The 24,315-nt window shown below is 33.4% G+C and overlaps 1 protein-coding gene across 1 annotated transcript in view; it reads right to left on the reverse strand.

Moving 5' to 3' along the window:
* Positions 1–24,315, reverse strand: part of MS3_00000605 (uncharacterized protein) — a 78,072-nt gene that overhangs the window by 13,118 nt on the left and 40,639 nt on the right. Inside the window, exons 9-15 of the mRNA XM_051208307.1 lie at positions 21,593–22,051; positions 20,688–20,801; positions 16,750–17,009; positions 13,567–14,086; positions 10,251–11,413; positions 7,877–8,109; positions 738–2,040 (exon numbers count right to left, since the gene is read on the reverse strand). Of these exons, the coding sequence (XP_051065527.1) occupies positions 738–2,040; positions 7,877–8,109; positions 10,251–11,413; positions 13,567–14,086; positions 16,750–17,009; positions 20,688–20,801; positions 21,593–22,051 (4,052 nt within the window). The remainder of the gene's footprint in view (positions 1–737; positions 2,041–7,876; positions 8,110–10,250; positions 11,414–13,566; positions 14,087–16,749; positions 17,010–20,687; positions 20,802–21,592; positions 22,052–24,315) is intronic.

The following is a 24,315-nucleotide window of genomic DNA, read 5'->3' on the forward strand; positions in this document are numbered from 1 at the left end:
TCAACTCTGAGATGCAGGTACATCTAGCTGACGAGTTTTAAATAAAACGAAATACGCATTCTGAATTCCACTGCTAGCTACTATCATCTCTACTTAAATGATAAGTAGGAAATGCTTTTTTTTTAGACTCAAGCAAGTAAAATGAATTGAGTGGCATAGGTTTTTTTATAACTTCTCATAGGACGACTATATATATATTTTTTCCTCTTCAATCTTTTTCTCAAAATCTATACAGAATACTATAACCATAATTTTAAGGTATCCTTCTGTTGGAGACGTTAGATCCCCAGAACTCACGTGGAAAAGGACCTAATTTTGTAATTTTATTTAGAAAATTTGAATTTCTTTATTTTCGCGCCAAAAGCGCTCTTGTCATCTTCATGTCGTATTTCCCACTTGGGAGAATCTTAAATGCTGTTGTGTCTCTTAGTATGCTATTTTGTAATTCTCCCCAAGGACAGTTTTTTGCTGTATATATACGTTTTGATTTGTGTCTGTTGTTATTGTTCGTGCTTCTAGCTTTTGTGAATTATGCTTCCCCATTTCAAGCTTGGATTTCTTCCTCTAGTTAACGGGGCTAGGAAGCATCGAATAGCTAGCTTATTGATCTTTGTTCACCGAGTCTTTGTTCTGTTCACAGATTAAGTGAACTCGTAACCGCTTCAAACCCAACGCTTTCTTTATTAATAACCTATTAAATAGTAATGTAATCAAAAATATAGAACAGACAAACTTACCTATATATTTTTCGTTCAATTGATTGATTTACATTCTGAATTTCATATTGAATCTCACAAACTGTATCGTTTGATAAAGATGATGATGATGATGATGATGACAATGATGACTTTTTCCTTGATTTTTTAAATCCTTTTTTATCTTTTAATAAAATAACTACTAATTTACGTCGATTTAAATCATTTTGATAAAAATAATCATGAATTGATTTATTTTCAATTTTATTAAATAATTCACAATTCATTTTTTCATTATTCAATAATTTAAATTGTAACCATGGATTTAATGTATAAATATTTTCACTACTTAAATAAAATCCTACATAACCTGGAAGAATAGTTTCTAAGGTGTCAGGTTTTGGAGCATTATTAATTAATAAATGATTATTATCATTTAAATGTTTCAATTGTTTATATCGTATGTTAAATTTAAGCGGTTCATTTGATTGAATCATTTTTGTATTATTCTGTTTTATAATATAATTCATTCTTTCAATAAATGGATGAAAATGTTCTTGATTATTTGTTTTATTTATTAAATGATATTCTAATAATATATTATTACATAATTGATTAAAATCAATAATTTGTCCAATATCACCAGCATCAAATATCAATAAATCAATTGAAAATGATTGATTTTTCATTGAATATGAACTAAATAATATTTGATTTGAATTAATTTGTGATTGTGTAAAACATTGAATTGTTTCATTATTATTATTATTAATGAATTGACCATATTGTTTATATTGTTCATTATATTTTAATATAATATAAATTAAATAATTAGGATTAGTATCTTTATCTTTAATAGATAAATGATTAGTTTTAATTAATGTATCTGTATATGGTAAAATTAATAAATCAGAAAATTGTTCTAATTCAGGTAATAAATGATGATTATTTTTTTGTATTGATATTATTATTGATTTTTGACTTAAATAATCACCGTATGAATTGATTAATTGAAAATCGATTTGAAATTGTTTATTTAAATAATTTTCACAATTTATAGCATAAAAAACAATTTGATGATTTTGTACTTCATTCTTAGTGAATTTTATAATATTTTTTAATGGATTTGATATATGTGATATTAAGCCACATGGAAACAATGAACTATTGTCATTTAAATGAAATGTTATTTCGATTTGATTATGATTCAATTTGTCCGGTTGAATGTCTTTATATTGGATAAATGTGAATCTGTTGATTGTAGCCATTAGTATAACAGTGTTAAACGAATCTAATATAGTGTCTGAAGCATCATTTTGATGCATTTGATTCCCTTCTTTGTCATCTGTAATGAAACGGAAAGATTTTAGAATATAAAGTTGAATTACTTATAAGTAACTAAAATGAAATGATGAAAAAATACTCTCCGCTATATGAGCTTGTTCTTTCAAATTTAATTTGATTTTCTTGATCCTACGAAGCTAGTTTATACAAATGTGTTATCAGATAAGCCTAATTGCTTGTCAGATTTGAGACCGAGAGTAAAAATTATTTTGATAAGATGTTGTGGAGAATGTTGAACCCAAACTTGCGAATTACAGACTGATTTTTGGTTAGACAATAGTTGAAAACCAGCAAGGATTGAATAGTTGTTTCGTCGAAGTCTGAAACTTACAGTATTGCGCACCCAAGATTAAACCTTTAATTGAACACATAAATTTAGGGTTTCTTGACGAGCATTTGACTTTTAGACGACTAAGTTGGAATTCAATGGTTTACATTTCTAATTTCAATCACTTCGCAATTTCGTATGACGATCATTCATTTCAAAAACCTGTCCGTGATACGGAACTTGAAATAGATTTCCAGGTTTGTTTTCGGGTGTTATAAAGGAAGTTGGTCACTATTAGAGCTTGTCTTTGGTTTAGATCTACAATATTAACTGAAAATTGCTCAACATAATTCAATTGGGAGTGACGTTAAGTTCAGTCAGTCAGTCAGTAACAACGTAGAACTTCGTACATATGTACATCAGTTCGAGTTGCCACACCACATTAGCACAGAGATGCAGTTGTCGACTCAAATCCCGCGGTGGTAGAGGTAGCAAGAGTATAAGCAGTAATCGGGAAGATTAGGGTTTGGAAATGTTATTTAAAGAGTATAATCCAGTGAAATAAATTTGGAAAGAGGAAAAAAGGGACATGAAGGATTCAGAAGATTAGAATTTGGGAGAACACAGAGAGTGGATGCACCTGCGCCATTGCAAACGATTTTGAGCCATGTCATTCAGGGTCTCTAACCATCGGTTGCTATCATCTCGCGGTCCCCAACCAGGTAGTCTACACCTACCAACATGACTCAGTCCACTTGTCAGTGACTTCATGGACTTGTGCCATGTTTTGGTTTGGCCGCCCCTAGCTTTCTTCCAACCTACTCCTATACCACTGAACATAGCACGTCGAGGCAGTCGGCCGTTGGGCATACGTAACACGTGTCCCAACCATCTCAACTGATGAAGTTTCACTACTTCATCAATTTATTTGCCATCCTTACCTAGTACCCGTTTCCTAACAACTGCATTACTTACTCGATGGTCCCACGATATACGAGCAATATTTCGAAGACACCTATGATCAAATACTAGTAACCTACGAATATCCTCTACTCTTACCGGCCATGTTTCACTGCCATAAAGTAGGACGGAACGAACTGCTGCGCAGTAAACCCGTCCTTTGGTTGATAGACGGATATCTCGCCTACGCCATAAATGACGCAAGTTAGCAAAAGCTAGTCGAGCCTTCTGTATCCGTGCTGAGATTTCGTCACACACTAAACCACAAGGGCTGATGAGACTTCCAAGATAAGTGAAGCGGTCGACACACTCAACTACCTCACTCCCTATCACTAGTTCGGGTGTCGATGTAACCCAATCCTGAAGCAACATTTTGCATTTCGAGGGAGAGAATCGCATCCCGAACATGCTTGCATTGTTGCTTAGAGTGGTCAGAAGACTCTGCATTTTGTCAGCGTCTTCACCAAATAAAACTATGTCATCTGCATATTCTAAGTCAACAAGTGAACCTCCCGGTAGAAGTTCAACCCCTGGAAATTTAGATGAGGAGAGTGTTATTTCTAAAAGTACGTCGACCACAAAGTTGAACAAGAATGGGGAGAGTGGACAGCCTTGACGAACACCACTTGAGGTAATCAATTCTGATGACAGTTCGCCATAAGCTCTCACTCTACCGGTTGTGTTCGAGTAGAGAGCCTTTATAAGGTTAATGTACTTCTTTGGTACTCCTTTCAGTGACAAACACTGCCATAGAACTTCACGATCAACAGAGTCGAATGCCGCCTTAAGGTCGAGAAATACTACCATTGTGGGGCGTCTGAATGTGTGTCTGTGTTCTAGAACCTGACGTAGTGTGAATATCTGATCTATACAACCACGTCCAGGTCGAAAACCGGCCTGGTTTCCTCTAATCTGCTCTTCACGAGCTTTGATTAGGCGTCGAAGTATTATTGAAGCTAATATCTTAGACACTATATTAGTCAAACTGATTCCTCTGTGATTGTCACAAGAGGACTTTTGTCCTTTCTTATAGACTGGCACAATCAGTGATTGAGACCAGTCAGATGGGATTACGTCCAGTTCCCAAATTCTACCTAAGACCTCAGTTAATCTCATTGCTAATACTGGACCACCATCCTTAAAAATCTCAGGAGTAAACCTGTCAGGGCCTGCTGCTCTCCCTCGTTTCAGATTTCCTATGGCTTTTTCAACTTCGTAAAGGGACGGAGGACCTACATTAACTTGCCATTCAGGTTGACTAGAGATCGTGGGAAACCGAAGTGTGGCTGAAGGCCAGTTGAACTGATCCCTAAAGTGTTCTGCCCATCTATCCAATCTCCTGGATTGAGAATGAATAATATGTCCATCTTTTTCTGAGATTGTTTCGCTAACGGTCGGGTTCCTAATTCCGGTTTCCTTAACGAGTCTGAACAATTGTCTGCTATTACCTATTGCCGCTGCCTTTTCCATCTCTCTTGCTTTCGCTACCCACCACTGTTCGCGATCATTGCGTAGACTTCTTGTCAGCTTGCACTTAAGCTGACTCCGCTCTTCATTATGTTCAGAGCCGGGTGGAATGAGTTTCCGAGCATCTATCAGTGCGATAGATGCTGCTGAGATCCAGTGTTGCTCCCTAACCTTCTGGTTTACCTTACTAGCAGATATCACTGCTGTTTCCACAGCTTTTCGGATATCATTCCATGCTGCATCGGGGTGGGCATCACATACATGGCTGCCTAACTCTATTCCTAGTTGTTCCTGAAATATACTCTTAGCTTGACTATCATTAAGTAGGCCCCTAAGAGGTTTACTTGCAGCGTCTTTCCTACGTCCAGTAAGACGCAAGCAAATGCGCGCTCGCACTAGAGCATGATCTGAATCTAGGCATGTGCTTCAGAATGAGCGACAGTCTTCTATCGAGCCCCTCCATCGATGGCTGATAGCGATGTGATCTATTTGGGTCCAACGTTGGGACGAATTCGGGGTCGCCATGTTAAAAGATGTTTTTCCTTATGTTTAAAGTTAGTATTTGCAAGGAACAGGCGGTTATCTGAGCATAGCTGCAACAGACGGTCGCCATTATCTGTTCTTTGAGCCACGACACCATAAGATCCACCTAGGTGTCTTTCCCTATCGCTAAGTTTACCTACTTGAGCATTAAAGTCACCGGCCACTATTACTACATCCGAACGCCTAGCTTTTAGGAGAAGGTCCGAAAGCTTTCTGTAAAACTCATCTTTTACATCATCTGAGCTGCAGTCAGTGGGAGAATAGGCAGAAACGACGAAGAGGCAACGACGAGTGTCCCTATCTTTCCGGATTCTTACTGTTCCGTTCAGTCGGACAGCGCACAAACGACTGTCTACTGGGATCCATTCTAAGAGAGCTAGTTCTGCCCTAGGACTCAATGCTATACCTACGCCGGCGAGGCCACGGGAAGCAGAATCAGGGCTTCCAGATACACGAAGCGTAAATCGAGTCGGTTCTTTATTTTGGCATGGTGAGGTCAAATGAATGACGCTACTCGGATCCTGTATGCGCGTTTCGGAGACGCAGCACACATCGATGGCGCGAGATTCTAAAGTTTTAGCTAAGGAAGCCTGCTGTCCTATTTGGCACAGTGTTCGTACGTTAAAAGCTCCTACGTGTAGTTTAAAGCGTGGTTTCAGGAGACCAGGAATAGCGTTCCACGTACTCGGATCGTTTGCCCTAGCGGTGCGAGATGATAAAGAGACGTGAGGAGGGTTAGTCATGGAGATAAGAGAGGCATTAGGAGGTGTAGGAAGGATTTGAATATGACCAACTTGGTCTCGTGTGCTGTTACGGGTATGAGGGCTGATGTCACTTCCCGGCTGCCCACACCGTGGAAGGGTATTTCTTGAGGAACCTGAAAAGGAAATTGGATTAGTGTTGGTCTTAACGACTTGGAAGCGTGACCGCAGAGCACAAGGGACAACTGCTTGAGGCCGGTCGCGCACGGCCTTTTTGTGGAAGGTTTTTGACGTGTTAGCTCCGTTCTTCAAAGGGCCTTACCGCCGGAGACGGAAATCCGTGAGGTAAGGTGAGGTGTGACATTTTTAGGGTCGACCTTTTCTAACCCCACCCCTCCTTGTGGGAAGGCAGCATCGCTGTCATGCTGGTTGTCCGAAGGAAACACCTTACTGCTGTCACACCCCTCTACAGTCAGCAGTACGACTTCGCCCTCAGACCTTGAGTTGCTGCTTTTAGTCTTACCGTTCACCAATCGACCTGCCTGGCATGGTAGAACCTACAGGAACATATGTTCCAGCCAATATAGCTCGGTTGGGTCATCACGATAGGCAAGCCCGACCACCGCGTCAAGGTAGCAGCTTCGATCGGGGTGACGTTAAGTTACTAAATGATTACAATAAGAACTACTTTTTCAGGAGATAGAACACTTCATAACTGAGGATATGCGTTCACAGGTGGTATTGAAAGGGTACCTTATCAATACAAATTAATTAACAGGATGTAGGAAATATCACTCATTTGATTTCAACATAGTAGTTTATCTGCAACATGGTCTTTACATATGATGAAAACATTAAGTAAAATCATGAAGAGAAGTTAAATATGAAAATCGTTAGATTATCATCCAGAAGCTCATAGACGTCAGTAGTTCTTCAGCGAAATGATAAAACAATAGTCTCTTACCAAGTTTTCTAAGGAAAAGCGGAAGACATTAGAACATAACAAATACTTAGCGTCGAACAATAGTTTGTAATCGTTTGTTATAATGACAGTGGTTTAATATGTTAGGACTTACATGTATTATGTTGATTTCAGTGGATTTAACCAACAAACTTCCATAAAGTAGGATAATTTTTGGTAGCATATTCAAGTGGCTTACGTTAAGTTTACCTGGTTATAAAAAAACTGGAAAGCACCGGAATGGATCGACATATTGCTGTGTCTATAAGCCAGTAATGAAGCAACATACGAGGCAGTATAAAAGTCAACAACGAGTGTGGATATTTTATTAGTAAGTTAACTTCTAAAAGATTTTAGAAAGACTACCTTGCTTTTTTAGTTCTTTTGCGTCAACATTTTTCACTTCATCACAGAAGCTAATGAGAAAACTCAAAAAGGAGACGATGAACAATCCGATTTTAATTTTTCGCTGTTTATTCTTCATCATTAGTAAGCTATAGATTTCAATCATAGGAAATTTATCTTGATGATACATTAGGCCAACCAGACAGGTTAAATGATAAACACATGCTATTCGCAAAGATCTGACTTCACTTACTAAGGAAAGAAGGATACACTCACTAATGGTTAATAACGTGGCATAATTTTGTTAATAAGCTATTATGTACACTGTTGATTTAATTTTCACAATAATGCTTCCTTCTCACTCAAGTAACTGATTGGTATAGGAAGCTTTTATTTCAGTAGCAGAATCGGGCATTCGCACAACACTACAATTGACTGTTTTTACACTCATTGTATCCATAAATACTCACTTTTACGAATTCTTTCAGTAATTACGTAATTATTTTTTACTTTCTGATGATAATATGATTTCATTTTCTATAGTGTATATTCCAATAGTTCATTGAATATAATAAAATAAATATTTACTTACTCTCTTCAGTGATTGTACTTTTCATCTCTGGATATTCTAATGGACGTAAAGTTTGTAGATTAGTAATAGGAAGGTAAGGCAATGATGAATGACTTAATCCCCCATTGGTTCCATCCACTCGACGTATACGGAAACGTAAAGTAATAGGATCAGTTGAATATTGTCCATCAGATAAACGAAGTACACATGAATCAGTAAGATATTGTTCTTGATAAGGACCTGTGTAAAGGTAACTATAAGTATAAATAAAATAGGTAGAATATGAAATGATAGAGGAGTGATGTCATTTTTAAGAATTACTAATGTGAGAGTTTAGAAAAGATAACGTTTATCAATTATTTCAATTAGTGAGTGTAAACATCATTTCTTTGATCTTTCTAGTTATTACTCAGCCAATCAAACAACTTAGAACCTGGCACAATGTGTACATCGGTTCATGTTTCCATACTCCATTAGCATAGTGAGATGAGATTGTAAGAGAAAATCTCATAATAGTGAACGATTATTAAATCTACTGGTTGGTTATACTATTATTTGATGAGTATTCGAAATCATCAGGATCAGAGTTTACTACAGATTTATCTCCAAAGATACAGACAAAAGTTAGTTTCATGTAGGAAAAGTGACTAAATAACCATAATTCAGTGGATGAATCGTCAAATGAGAGGATTGATTTGATTAATCAAGAAATAAATAAGAACTAATATATTTGAAAATGGCAATTTATATTCTAAAAGATAAATGTCTCTAGTATTTATTAGTCAGAATAGATGATCTATCGATGGCTTACCCAATTTTCAGTTCTATGTAAATATTATCTCACCTTGAAGGTAACAAGTGGGGATAATTTTACTATCTAGCCTGTAGCAGAGGCTATAGAAAAAGTGAACCTTTCAAAATTAAATGATTTAATCATGGTTTCTCATTATTCATAAAATGTCATCTCAGATGGGAAATATTAATATCAAAACTACATTTCAGTTTACAGAATGTTAATTTAAAATCGTTTCATTACGGAAGGTAAGATATTAGAAAATAGATGATATAACTCAATGTTTTCTTGTACAAGGGAACTTACAAATCCCTTTTAATAGGGTGAATAATCATGTCTACATTGAATGAACAACTAATTACATTTTATGTGTAACATAGACTCCTCAACAGTGCTCATTCACGAGCTCACTGGTAATCGAACCCAGGACTATCAGATATCGCTACGAGCACCTAACATTTATACTACTGGATTGCCATTCGATGGTTTATATTGTTTTAACGTTAATTAGTTTGTGATTTTCGCAATCATATTTCCATACTATTGCTGGATCATCACTTCACTTGATCTGTTATTCTTTGAACTATCTGATTGATTATATTTATGTCGTCATGTTTATTCAGTTTAAAGTTTATGAATTTTTTGTAGTCTACTCCATAAAAAGTTTTAATTCACTGGTGGAATTAAAGACTGTCATTTTTACAAAAAATTACAGTTTATAGCATTTAGCTTGACAATAAAAGTGACGAGCTGTAAGTTTATTAAGCTTAGAAATTAGTCAGGAAATTTTCTTTTTTAAAATTAACATTAGTTACATTAAGCATAGATGGCTAGTGGCTAGAAGTGGTATCCAAAATGCGCGTTTCGTCCTATTTGAGACTCGTCAGCTGGATGTAGCTGCTATCAGGACTCAGCAACTAAGTGGATAAAGCGATGGCGTTTGAAGTGAACGGTACTGGGTTCGAGTCTCAGAGTGAACATTGACTCGGGGATGCAGATACATCCAGCTGACGAGTCCCAAATGGGACGAAACACGCGTCTTGGGTTCCACTGCTAACCGCTATCCATCTTTGTTTATAATACTTGTGAATTAAAGCTATATCGAGGCAATCCGCACTGAATACATAAATGTCGAAATTAGACTCGTCAATTGCAGTCCTAAATAACAGTGGGAAGATACAAGTAAACAATATGAAGTGAATTTAATTAGTTATATTAGTTACATTAATGGTATATATTAATAATATCAGAATGGGTTTTGTGGAGATTTTTAGAAATTTCACAGGTTGACACCATGAGTCAATTGAAGCTAGACCACCATGGAAAACATGGAAGCACTGAACGACCGTTTCGTCCTTGTGTTGGACTCCTCAGACGGCTCAGTGGTCTAATGGTTAAGTGCTCGCGCGCGAAACCAGTAGGTCCTGGGTTCGAATCCCGCGGGGTGCGGGGTCGTGGATGCGCACTGCTGAGGAGCCCCATACTAGGACGAAACGGCCGTCCAGTGCTTCCAGATTTTCCATAGTGGTCTAACTTCAATTGACTGATGATGTCAACTTATGATATATTAATAAATTAAAGAATTTAAAACATAATACTTACTGAATTCGACCAGTAGTCATTTGACGTTTTGTAAATTGATCACCACGATCTAAAATTCTAATTGTTTTCGGTCCACCAATACTTCCTGCAATTGATAATTGTGCTAATGCTTGTAAATCATTACCAGCTTTCATTTCTTCAATATCCCATGCTTCTTCAATTAAATCTAAATTATCTGTTATACCATCTTTTGATAACATACGTGGTAAACGTTGAATAATACCATATTTTGGTTTTTCTAATATTATTATAATTAAATCATCTTCTGATGTATCAATATCATTTATAATAAGACCATTAGGTTTACTATCTAATCTTGTCCATTTTTGACCATCTAATATAATTCCATCATTATTATTATTATTATCAATATACATTTCTGGTGGATATTGATTGATTGGTCTAATTAATACATAAGCTTCTTTTTCAACAATATGTTTACCATCGGTTACAACAACAGTAAATTGATCCATAATTATCATTGATGAATTAGATGATTGATTAATTATTGATTGATTAATTAATGAACTATTTTGTATATAAATTAAATTTAACATACCTAAATAAGATTCAGTAATTGGATTACTATATTGTGTTATTATATATTTTTCACCATGTTGCCAATAAATTAATAAATAACCATAAATTGGTAATTTAATAAAACGTATTTGTAATATATCTCTTGGTATATCCATATCATTCACATGAAATAAATATGGGGTTAATACTTTTCTTGTATTTAATATACATGAAAAATATTTTAATAAACGTACATTTGGTATTTCATCATTTATTGGTTGTATAGCTATTTTAATTTCAATAATATTAATAGAATAATAATGACCATCATATGCTTTAATACTAAATAGATCTTCAATAGATTCTTGTCCATTTTGATGTATTGAATTAATATAATAAATTAAACCATCACGTATATTTTTCATATTAAAATTTAATATATTTTGTTTATATTGATTATTGATTAATTGGATATGATTTGATTGATTGTATTGTTGATTAGATATTGATTTTTTATTAATGAGTTCAATATGACCCCATTTTGGTGGATGTATTATATGTAATTGTATATCATATTCATTTGTATCTGGATCAGTAGCATATAATGTATATGGAGTAATTTCAACTTTATCACCTTCTTTAACCTATTAAAATAAAATGAACTTTAAATTATGAAATAATAATAAATTTATTTTTTAACTTTAACCAATCTATGAAATTGCGCCACCGTACATCACTGTAAGTCAGTGAGATGATATCTCACAACAAACCTGGTTGAACTCCACTGGTTATGGCTTCTTGCTAGAACTTCAGGAAATGCTTCTTGAAGTCAGTCACTAGTGAGCAGATGATTATTATTAGAAGGGATGTTGTGAAGATTTTAGTAATTTCAATAGTACACTTCTGAGGAGTACCACGATAAGATGAAATGACCGTCCAGTGTTTTCAGGTTTTCCATGATGGTCTAGCTTCATAATTAACTCATGATTTCAACTATTGACATTACTAAAATCACCACAAAACCCCTTCTGATAATAAATTTATTTTGTTTTTTTTAAACCACTTTTCACCATTAAAGAGGAAGAATGTATTTGTAAAATCTCAGCGAAAAAATTTGAAGTAAATCCAACGTTTCGCCTGGCAATCTGGTTCAAGCTTTTTCAAGAAAAATAACACCTATTTCAGCTGGACCATGACGATAACTTAAACGATTTTCTAAAATATCTTTATATGTAAATTGTGACATTTTATTTTTGTGATCTATTGATAAATTGCCTTTTCACAGATTGAAATCATGAGTCAATTGAAGCTAGGTCACCATGGAAAACTTGGAAGCACTGGACGGCCGTTTCGTCCTAGTACGGGACTCCTCAGCAGTGCGCATCCACGATCCCGACCCCGGCGAGATTCGAACCCAAGATCTATCATTCTCGCGCCAGGCGCTTAACCAAATAGACCACTGAGCTGACATCCATTAGCGTTAATGTCTAACTTCAACCAATCCACGAAGTTGAGCCACCGTACACTATTGTCTTCAGTGAGCTGATATCTCACAACCGACCTGGTTGAACTCCACAGGTAACAGCTTCTCAGTAGAACTCCAGGAGTATCTCTTGAAATCAGTCACTAGTGAGCAGATGATTATTATCAGAAGGGGTTTTTGGAGATTTTAGAAATACAATAACAAAGTATTGTGTATTTTTCACTATGTAGTTTGAGCTACTTATATATCTATATAAGTAGTATATAACAATGATTAAAAGTAGAATGTATTTTAATAAAAGATTAAGGAAAAAACAGAAACGGGAAATGAAGGAACAATGAAATCTGAGACAATGGACTGATATTTGCAAAAGAAACAGTGAAATTTGAAACAATTAATTGATATTTTGCAAATTGACTATTTACTGTATGGCTTTTAGATTTTAGTAAGACGTTCTGTGAGTTTGTGTTCAAATATATATTCGATTATCCCCACTTGTGTTTTTGTTCTCTACAAATAGAAATGATGTGAGTTTTAAAATGTTTTAGTAAGAATGTTCATAAAAATATCCCATCTCAAAGTGTAGAAGTTATTAACTGAGAATATATTCATAATTGATTGATCACTAGGTGATGATCAATGTCATGTATGTTAGGTTCTTCTTTGTGTAGATCGAATTCTATCGACTAAGTTCTCATGTAGCCATTAGTCTAGATGACTCGACATTGCGCATGCACTTTGTTAAGATAAGATGGTGGTGACGAGTGTCAAATAGTTACATTCGACCATCATCTTATTGAGAATATATATGACGATAAACTAATGTTAAAGTCAGACGCTTGATAAAATGTATTTGGCGCCATTAAGTAGTTGTATTTTGTTTGACCAACTGTCAAATTAAAAGTAATACTTGAAAAAAATAGCAAAAGCACAACTGACCAATTCTATATGACATTCACTGGAGATGACCAATTGATATAAGTTTATAACTGAATACATCTTTCAGACAAATCAAATTTTCAAAATAATTAATCATGATTAATAGCTCGTCGAAATAATTTGCCTGTATGTTAAAGTTGCATGTACTGGTTAGTCACTTCGACTGAGATAAATCTTTGAAATAGTTATACTTGTTTAGTTTCAGTCATTTATCGTGAAAATAAAACAATATTTCATCATGATATGAAATGATTGTAATATCTTTAACATTTTTTTCAGGCTGCTTATATATACTACTATAAAATGAGCCAAATAAGTAGCTTATAAAGTGTTTCGAAAAACGAAAATCGGTATATATATACCAAGAAAACTAACCTGTAATAACGTCTCACTTCTTAATACTGGTGGTTGACTGTTCACTGGCATTATTGTGAAATTTAAACTGAATGTTTCACCAGCATTGAAATCCCATATTCTTGCAAAATCATAAACACTTTTAACACCTATTTCAGCTGGACCATGACGATAACTTAAACGATTTTCTAAAATATCTTTATATGTAAATTGTGACACTTTATTTTTGTGATCTATTAATAAATTGCCTTTTGTTGGAAATACAATAACGAAGTATTGTGGTGCAGTGGAAATAGCTGAAATATCAGTTGGCGAAGCATTCATATCAGTTGTGTCCATTGGGAAAACTGATGGTGTAAGTGTTACACTTGAATTCTCTTTCACTAATATTGTATTGTTGACCAATTGATGCCATTTATTGCCTTGTAATATTCTTGGTTTAATTTCTATTGGTACTTCTAATGGTGTTGATGTTTGAATACCATCGGTTATTGTTAGAATGAAATCATCTTGTTTAACATTCTCACCAGATTGTTGATAACTTGATGATTGTTTTATGGTGAGACAACAAAAAAAGAAGCAGGACAAAATACACATTAACCGTAAATCAATGTTACAGTGGGAATTTAATCTGATTAGTTATCAGTGTATAACATAACACATTATGTAACAAATTGTCATGGATATTTCTTGAGTTAGGAATTTTTTATTCTACAATCGACTGATCGCTGAGTGATAGTCAGTATGATTTCTATATTATATTGAAGGGTTATTGAAATTTGGTCAATCAAGTTGTAATATACGTAACTAATCTAAGTGACTTAAAATTGTATGGGCTATATTTCTATATTATGTGGTTGAAGATAGTTTACAGGAAATTCTCGTTCCAGAACTAACTGACTTTGTCCTCTTCCTGAGTTTCCTGTCGACCATCTTTGACAACGTAACATTTTTCATTCTATTTAATTTTAATCAATTAGAATTATTTGTTTAATCAAATCTAATAGTCTAGTTTATTTATATTAGTATTTTAAAATCGGGAAGAGAACTAATTGCAGTAATCTATGTAAAAGATGATGTCTTAGAAATTCCTATGTCATCGCGGATTTTTTCGAAACACTTATACCCGTTGAACAAGTAAGCGTCTGTCTAGAACCACTAACTCAGTAGATATCTTATTACTGTTTGAAGTTACGGATACTGAGTTTGAGTCTCCATTTAAATATCAACACTGGAATACAGGTAAATTCAGTTGACGAGTCGCAGATAAGAGAAGACCTACATCCTGCATGCCAATATTATCTCTAATTCATCTATTTAATAGAAAATCTGTCTATAAAACAGAAATCATTTCATTAAGCGTTTTATAATGTTAACAATACACTTGTGTGTATATTTACAAATGGCTAGTATGGTGACAGTACATGTGAATTATTTTCTCAGTAGTTATGTAAATAAATAAACTTAATAATCAGTAAATAAATAAATAAATTGATTTATTTGTCGGATAATCTAATCTGACCTTACAGTTATGATACATAAACAGAGCCAGTTGTTATTACACAATCATTACTATTGCTGTTATTATCATTGATCTTACCATTATTATTATTATTACTATTATTATTATTGTAGCCGAAATTCCGTAACGCTTGAAATTTATATCAGGAAAACACTTGGCAACATAAGTGATATGATTATTACAAGGTAGAGATGTTTATAATATATTGTATACTGAACATTTCCGCGGTAGTTTTAATTCAATTTAAGTTGACTGACATATTAAAATCATAATATTATTATATGAATCCTTAAAACTTTATAAATAGAAAGATGTAAATATGATGTAAATAGTTTTAGAGATAAATTGATGGTATATCACATACTGATATGTTGAAAATGTGACTTTTTTTCTCTGATGTCAATGTCAGTCAAATAGTTAGTTAGTTAGAAAACGCAGTGAAGTAAAAACAACTTGTTTTAGGATAGTCATCATGTTTTTTTCTTTTTTTTTGATTAAATATTGAAGAATGAAAATGGTGAAATCAAGACTTCAAAGGTGAATATAAGCTATACAAACTACTATCATGAAGTGATTAGTCTTTGTAGGTAAGATAGTGTAGTGAATGGGAACACAGGGTGGGGGGGGGACAACTAAATGCATTTAAACACAAATTTACAGAATCTTTTAGTAAAATCTGAGGACCATAAAGTAAATGTTATTCAGTTGTTTCAGACTTCATTGTTCTTTCGTTTTCACACCAACCATTCTCTGTTCTTGTTTTCTTTTCTTCGATCTTCTTAACCTTACTCCGCCAGACATTTCACTTTCTATTGAAGATACATACTACTTATATCCGTCGATATCAGTTACACACACCACAATAGAATTTCAACGCTTATTTCAACTAGCTGGAAAACTCAGTAAACAAAATTTCTTAGATCTTTTAGCCTAACTTATTGAAATTGTGGCCAGTATGTTAGTGCTGTAAAGTGAGATTTTCTAGACTAATGTTTATAAAGACCACTACATACATGTATTTTTTAAGATTTTCAGTGATCGGCTAAACTAATGCATAATATTATCGATTTTGTTAATCTTATAACTCCAGCTAGTATTTGCAGTACATTATAAAAATAAAAAAAACTTGAATAATGTTATATTTTAGAAGAGTTGTAAATCATCATTGAAGAGCCTATGTGAAGCGATTAATTACTCAATGTGTAATCCTTAATCTTCACTAATACTAGAATGATATATTTATGGGTAGGACTGTGAAAATAAATGATAGCAATCTGTGATCGTACAACATATTTGTTAATATTCATCATAGATTCTAATTCATTCAAAGATCTCAACCTTAAACATTCAAATCAGTGCCAACAAGCAATTAATACATTAAAGAAGATAGAATCTATTTGTAAAATCTCAACTAATGAATTTGAAGTAAATTCAACGTATCGTTCGACAATCTAGTCCAAGCTTTTTATGAAAATATCGATAGATATAAGTAGTATGTATCATCAATCGAAAGTGAAATGTTTGATAATAGAAGCTTAAGACGATCGAAGACAAAGAGAACATGAACAAACAATGATTATGTATTAGTCATTATACTCATGCAACTTTTCATTGATTACTTGGCAACAAAAATATTGATTGAGAATCGAGAAAAAAACAGAAAAAAATCTTTGAAAACATACATTAATTTTCTCTTTTTAAATGAACTAAATGATATATTTTGAGCTTTATTAATTGTTGAATATTGTGTCATATTTGAATGTTTACTTCGTTGATTATATTGAGTAGATTGAATTAAATTTAATAAAATTTTACCATATTTTGGTAAACGTTCAAATTGAATGAATAATTTTTCTTCTGGTGTATCTAAATCAATAACTGATAGAACATTTGAATCAATCAATAATTCACCATCACGATGTAATTTTAATGGGGAAATGATCTAATATAAAGAGAGAAAAAAAGTCAATAAAATTCAGTGAATGAATGAATGAATGATATAGTATTAAATAATTGATCATTGAATATGTATAGATTTTTATGTTGTTTAAAGACGATAGTATGTTTCAAAAGTCAGTATGTAAAGTTTTCATTGTATTGAATTCTAATAGTTCATCATCCATCATCATCCATCATCATCATCATCATCATCATCATCCAAATCATCATCATCATCATCATCATCATCATCATCATCATCATCATCATCATCATCATCATCATCATCATCATCATCATCATCATCATCATCATCATCATCATCATCATCATCATCATCATCATCATCATCATCATCATCATCATCACACACATCATCATCATCATCATCATCATCATCATCATCATCATCATCATCATCATCATCATCATATCATCATCATCATCATCATCATCATCATCATCATCATCATCATCATCATCATCATCATCATCATCATCATCATCATCATCATCATCATCATCATCATCATCATCATCATCATCATCATCATCATCATCATCATCATCATCATCATCATCATCATCATCATCATCATCATCATCATCATCATCATCATCATCATCATCATCATCATCATCATCATCATCATCATCATCATCATCATCATCATCATCATCATCATCATCATCATCATCATCATCATCATCATCATCATCATCATCATCATCATCATCATCATCATCATCATCATCATCATCATCATCATCATCATCATCATCATCATCATCATCATCATCATCATCATCATCATCATCATCATCATCATCATCATCATCATCATCATCATCATCATCATCATCATCATCATCATCATCATCATCATCATCATCATCATCATCATCATCATCATCATCATCATCATCATCATCATCATCATCATCATCATCATCATCATCATCTTCTTCTTCTTCTTCTTCTTCTTCTTCTTCTCATGTATTCATTAAAGTAACGTATCTAAAACAAAACTTACTTTCTAATTCACTCTAATACAAATTTCATTGAAATATTTATTAGATAAATGTGCTATTCATACTGAAAATGAATTGTGTAGTAACTAATTAATTATTGATGAGACTATAATTTATGGATGACATTTGAGCGATACTAGACTGACCTTGGGAGTGTTCACCTAATAACTAGAATCAAATGAGGGTTATAAACCTGTTTGAGGAATTAGAAATATGATTTACAGTTGATGATTTAAGTTAGAAATTAGATTTAGGGTTTTTTTCATCACGAATCGACATCAGCTATAATGTCAAAACTGTATTTGGTAAAATGGATGAATGAATTTCCATCCAAAATCCAAGACGCGTTATCTTAAATCTGATTGGTTTGTCTATAAATCATAGTCTCACCGGGTTATTTGAAATATTATTGAATATTAAAAGGTAATACAAGATTATATTCAGTGAATGATTGGAAATATTTAATTCTTATCAGTGGGTTTTAATCTGATAACTCAGTGTTTACATTTCCACTGCAAGAATGTAAGTTGTAAGTTTTAAGGAAGATAGCCACTGAAGACCATGGCAAATGGTCATGTAATATTGTGGATTGCTTGAATTTGAACTCTTGCACCACTGAGTACTAGTCCAGTGGTCTACAGGATAAGTGTTTGCGTAAGAGAACGAAGGTTCTGATTGCGCGTCCCGGGTGTGTGTATACTGTTAAGGAGTTCCATATTAAGATGAAATGACCTACCAGTGCTCCTTGGTTTTAGTCGTTGTTTAAAATAAATGAATTCATGATTTGAACTGAATTCAACAACCTCCATAACTTCATAGTGGTGGCAATCTGATTGTTCATTATTGAGGAATAAAAAAATCCATTGAAAACCTGAAAGCATGAGATAGGTGTTTCATCTTCTTGAGGACCTTATTATCGGTAAGCACCTAAAACAACTTATGTGAGACCTACACTGAAGACAGTTTTGTATTGTGAAGAGTACGATAATTTTAAACTACCAAATCGGAGTCTAATATTTCATGTATCCAACTTTTATTATAATGAATGATCATGTAAGGTAATCTGGGGTAATATTCAGGAAACATTAGACATAGGTTTCGTGCTAGTCACTACTTATGAACAAAGTTTCAGATCACACACGAAGTCCTTCCAGTTATACCACAAATGACGATACTTCTTGATAACGGGTATCAAGCAGCATGAAAATTAGTTTAAAAGATATTTTATTTTATTCATTTAAACGAAACAGTTTGCAGTACTATTTTGAACAGTTCATTTGCCCGATGTTGAGAATGCAAAATGACTTAATGAATGATACTAAATTTACATTAAATTTTATCCTTATGAGTGTGTATAATGTTTGTATTCGTAGAATATTTACAGTTTACTTCTGATAGTTGCGTACATACTCTGTCTGGAGCACTTTTAATATTACTGCCAGTCTCAAGTCTGGATAAATGAGGAGGGTTGGGCATGGGATTAGCAACTTCATCCCTTAGGTAAGAACCTTGCTAAAAAGAACACTTACTAGAAATAAAGTGAATCATGCGTTATTTCTTAGGTATATCAATTAAAATAGTACTTTGAAAATGAATGTTTAACTGTTAGCCAGTAATTTACACAATATTTCAAGCAACGGTGAATTGCATGACATTCTTTTCTTACTCTGCACAATAAGTGTTTCTTAGTAATATTCATCTACGCAAAACTTAATAATTAAGAAGAAATAGTCCTGATCACCGTGTTGAAAATAGTCATTAATCCATTACTTATGGTTAGCTGACTGAAGGATGATTGGTAGTCATGAGTTATAGAAAGTTAAAACAACTGGATATATAAATTCATTTGATATTGTTTGCTTGTATCTTCCCATTGTTGTTTAAGACTGCAATCGATCAGTCTCTTGTTGGCATATGTGCATCCTATGCGGACTGTCTCGATATTGCATTGAGTCACAAGCTTTATAAGCAAAAATGAATGGTGGCTAGCAGTGGAATTCAGGATGAGCGTTTTGTCCTACTTGGGACTCGTCAGTTGGATGTACCTACATCTCAGGGTCAATGTTCGATACAGGACTTAAACCCGGTACCGTTCGCTTCAAACGCCATCGCGTTATCTTATTAGCTACTGAGTCCTGATATCCACTAGTATGTGCGATGGGATGAATTTTAAATTCACTTGGTATTGTTTACTTGTATCTTCCCCGTCAACTCTCGGATGCAGGGATGTCCAGTTGACGAGTCTTAAATGGGACGAAACGAGCGTTCTGTATTCTACTGCTAGTCACCATCCATCGTTGCTTATAACAATTGGATATATGTTTGTGTATAGAGATTACTTCCATAATTTTCGACTCCAAAAACTTGTTAACCCGTTTACCTTGCTATCAGTGTTCATATTACATTGTAACATATAATCTAATATTACAAGTGAATATAATGTCACAGGAATTGAGTTGATTAGTATAAAGTTTAGTGAGATTAAAATCCATTTCGCTCGTGGGAAGTATCAAAAGTGGAACATTAATTGAATGATTCAACACAAAATCAGATTAATTTAAAGAATGTTACTTTCAAATTTCTCGCATATTTTAATTTAAAATAGAAAGTTTATATGATTGAAGAATGAATTGATGATTGAATAGCTCACCTTAACTTCTGGTATTTGATTATCTTCAGCTACAAGTTGTATTCGCATTTCACGATTATTTAATTCATAGCCACTGGGACCAGAAACACTATAACGTACTATTAAGTCTTGATCCTTAGAAAAACAAATAAATAATACAATTTCTGAATTAAATTTCAAATTGCCAATAAGAGGTTGTGAAAATTGTTGAATTTCATTGAAATTATAAATCAATCTAAGTCGAACCAACATTGGAAACCGAAAATCCTGGGTTTGATCACCACGTACGGGGGTCATGTGTGCGCACTACTGAGGAGTCTAATACCGGAGAGAAATGAACACCCAGTACTTTCAGGTTTTCAATGGTTGTCTAACTTAGATCGGTTTATTACTTCAAGGAATTTTTAGAATAATTTTGTTTAACACGAACCAGTCAACTTGAGAATGAATAATATTTCACAATGGATGAATTTTGAATGATGGCCATTTCATAATACATGATTAATTAAAGTTGAAAAATCCTAAATATTATACTTTGACAGTGAGCCCTGATGTGCGATCTCAAGGGCATCAGGTCGTTACCATTAGTGAAAAATAAAATATTTATCCAATAATTTATGAATTTAAAGATTTCTTCAGATAGCATTGTTTCTTGATGAAAGAGTATCTCCAGAAGTATTTAAACTACATCTTGTATATATAAAAGAAAATTTGAATATATTCGTTTTTCAGAAACATACATTATTGAAGACTTTAGTTCTAATATGAAAGACTCTGTGACATGGCTCCGAATCGATCACAATGGCGTCGGTGTATACACTCTCTGTCTTTGCTTAAACCGTGAAATTAAAATTGCTTTATATATATATATATATATATATATATATATATATATATATATATATAATTGCATTATTTTTACTTACTGTATATCCAATATCTTGAGTTGGTGGCACATAAACAATGTCATTTTCATCAATTTGTCTTTGTGTAAATTGTGTAACACATGGTACTTGAGCTTCACGAAGATTTATTGCTAAACCAGCTTGTAATTTCATATCACCAACATGTGTACTAGATGTAATCGATGATAAACTAACTAAACGACCAGCATCATGTGTTCCAATATATGCATTTTTATCCATTTTTATTATGTCTTCTAATTGTCTTAATCTTGGTGTTTGAACTATAGTGTAAACAATATTTTCCGATCCAAGATTATTGAACATTGATTGATTATATTGTTCAAAATTATGAGATGGTATATTCCATTCCATGCCATAATTTAAGTGTAATGATGTTAATGGAACATATGAAGCTGTTTCACGTACTCGTAGTACAACATTTGGATCCATTCTTTCAACAAGTATAATAGGGATAGGAGGCTTTATGAAGCAGGTAAAAAAAAACAGAAAAGATAGCAAAGTTTAAATAGAACGATGGAAGAAAAAAATTTAAAAAAATTTGTACACCTTTATTGAAGCTTATTATAAGGTTTTATAATATATACCCTTGAGGGATTCATTGCTGTTATATACATGAATTCTGATTATTCTAAGAATTGGATTTAATAAGGGTCGGTTTACCTCCACTCTGTAGTTTCTTGCATAGTAAACGTTTTTGAGTTCTTCTTCAATTTAAAACTAGACATTTCAATTCAGTAAATAACAGATTGGTATGAAATCACATAAACTGTAGTGGCTGGCACCTATATCAAGCACACATAGGCTATTCTAGCTTCTGGAGAGACTAATTTATTCATTCTTCTCAAGTAAAATCTTGACTGTTTTTATGTGATCGTATGTGTGTTAATTGCTGGCCTTATTCATTACGTGTCTGTAACTTATTTTTGCCTGAATATAAACGTTGAGTGACACTTGATCAGGACGTGTTGGTTCACTTGACTTCTCCTCTGAGAGTTACTTCGTTTCACTTCGCTTCCTTCATTTTGTTTCTCTGATTGTCTATCTGAGTGCATAAAATATACGTATTCAGAATTCATTCACGTATTTGACTTATTTTATTCCGTTATTATCTAACGCGAATTAAGTTGATAATTATGTACGAGGTTTGGCGGCATGTATATTTCGATAATAATCATCATACGATCTAACTGGATTCAGATATCGGGCCACCAAAAAGTCACAATAAAAATGTTTATTTTACATGTTCAGTTAATCAATAATAATAACTAGAAAATCTATTTATATTACTAACAAATTAAATGGCATCATCTTCAATATAGTTGACCAGGCAAGATCTGACTTTTCGTCAAGCCAGATGAGTGAATTCACATTCAAGGATCAAACAATGAATTGTTCATTGTAAAATATAAAATCTTACTGATCAGTAATCAATCTTAGTAGTAATACATTAATATTTAAATGAAAAATATTCTTCTCAATAAATTCTCTTCAGGTTCTATAGTTATCAATCCGAAAAGTCGATATATTTAAAGCAAACTACATAGTTTTGAAAATTCTATCATTTGAATTTAGGAATATATAAGAACGTTCGTCTAAATTTGATCGAATAGTTTCACAGTATTCCGGTGCCAAGATGATGTGGAACATTAAAGAGGAAGAATATATTTCACTGAATGAAATCATGAGTCAATTGAAGCTAGACTACCATGGAAAACTTGGAAGCACTGGACGGCCGTTTCGTCCCAGTATGGGACTCCTCAGCAGCGCGCATCCACGATCCCGACCCCGGCGAGACTCGAACCCAGAACCTGTCAGTTTCGCTCCAGGCGCTTAACCAAATAGACCACTGAGCTGGCATCCAACGGTGTTAATGTCCAACTTCAACCAATCCACGAAGTTGAGCCACCGTACACTATTGTCTTCAATGAGTTGACATCTCACAACCGACCTGGTTGAACTCCACAGGTAACGGCTTCTCAGTAGAACTCCAGGAGTATCTCTTGAAGTCAGTCAGACTCATGATTTCAACCAGTGAAATTTTTAAAATCTCCACAAAACCCCTTCTGATAAGAATATATTTGTAAAATATCAGCTAATAAATTTGAAATAAATACAATGTTTCGTCTGGCAATCTTGTTCAAACTTTTTCAAGAAAATATAATCAAACATCAAAATTATCGAATATAAATAGGTAAATTGTTCTCTGGTTTACTGTATACTCAATACGTTATTCATTCAATGTCAATAATGTTTAAAGTAGGTAATTGCTTTAGTGTGTAAGAGACTTGTGGTATGAAATGAAAAGTGTTAAGATAACAAATTGTGTATATACGTAAGTGATGAAAGAAGAAATTTCATTCACTATATATTATCTCTGGTGGGTGGATTTTTAAGAAAACATACAATTTTTATGCATGATACGAGTCAAATATATCACAGCATGCATAAAATGAAAATAAATAAACAAAATAACGGATTGAATTTAAAGAAGAAGAATGTATTTGTAAATGAATGTTTTGTGTTATTTTAATTGTTCCAGTTAATCATTTAACATATTCAGATAAGACAACTGATTAGAATTTCAGAATGTCATTGCTATTATTCAGATATTAAGAGATTGATAAAATGGAATAAGTAGTTCAGGTTTACTTATTAATTATTAGTTGCCATGCGACAGCTAATTGTATTCCATCTCTCCTATTAATACTCTTTAGGTTTGCCCA

This window comes from Schistosoma haematobium, chromosome 6, assembly GCF_000699445.3.
Source record: "Schistosoma haematobium chromosome 6, whole genome shotgun sequence".
Classification (NCBI taxonomy): domain Eukaryota; kingdom Metazoa; phylum Platyhelminthes; class Trematoda; order Strigeidida; family Schistosomatidae; genus Schistosoma; species Schistosoma haematobium.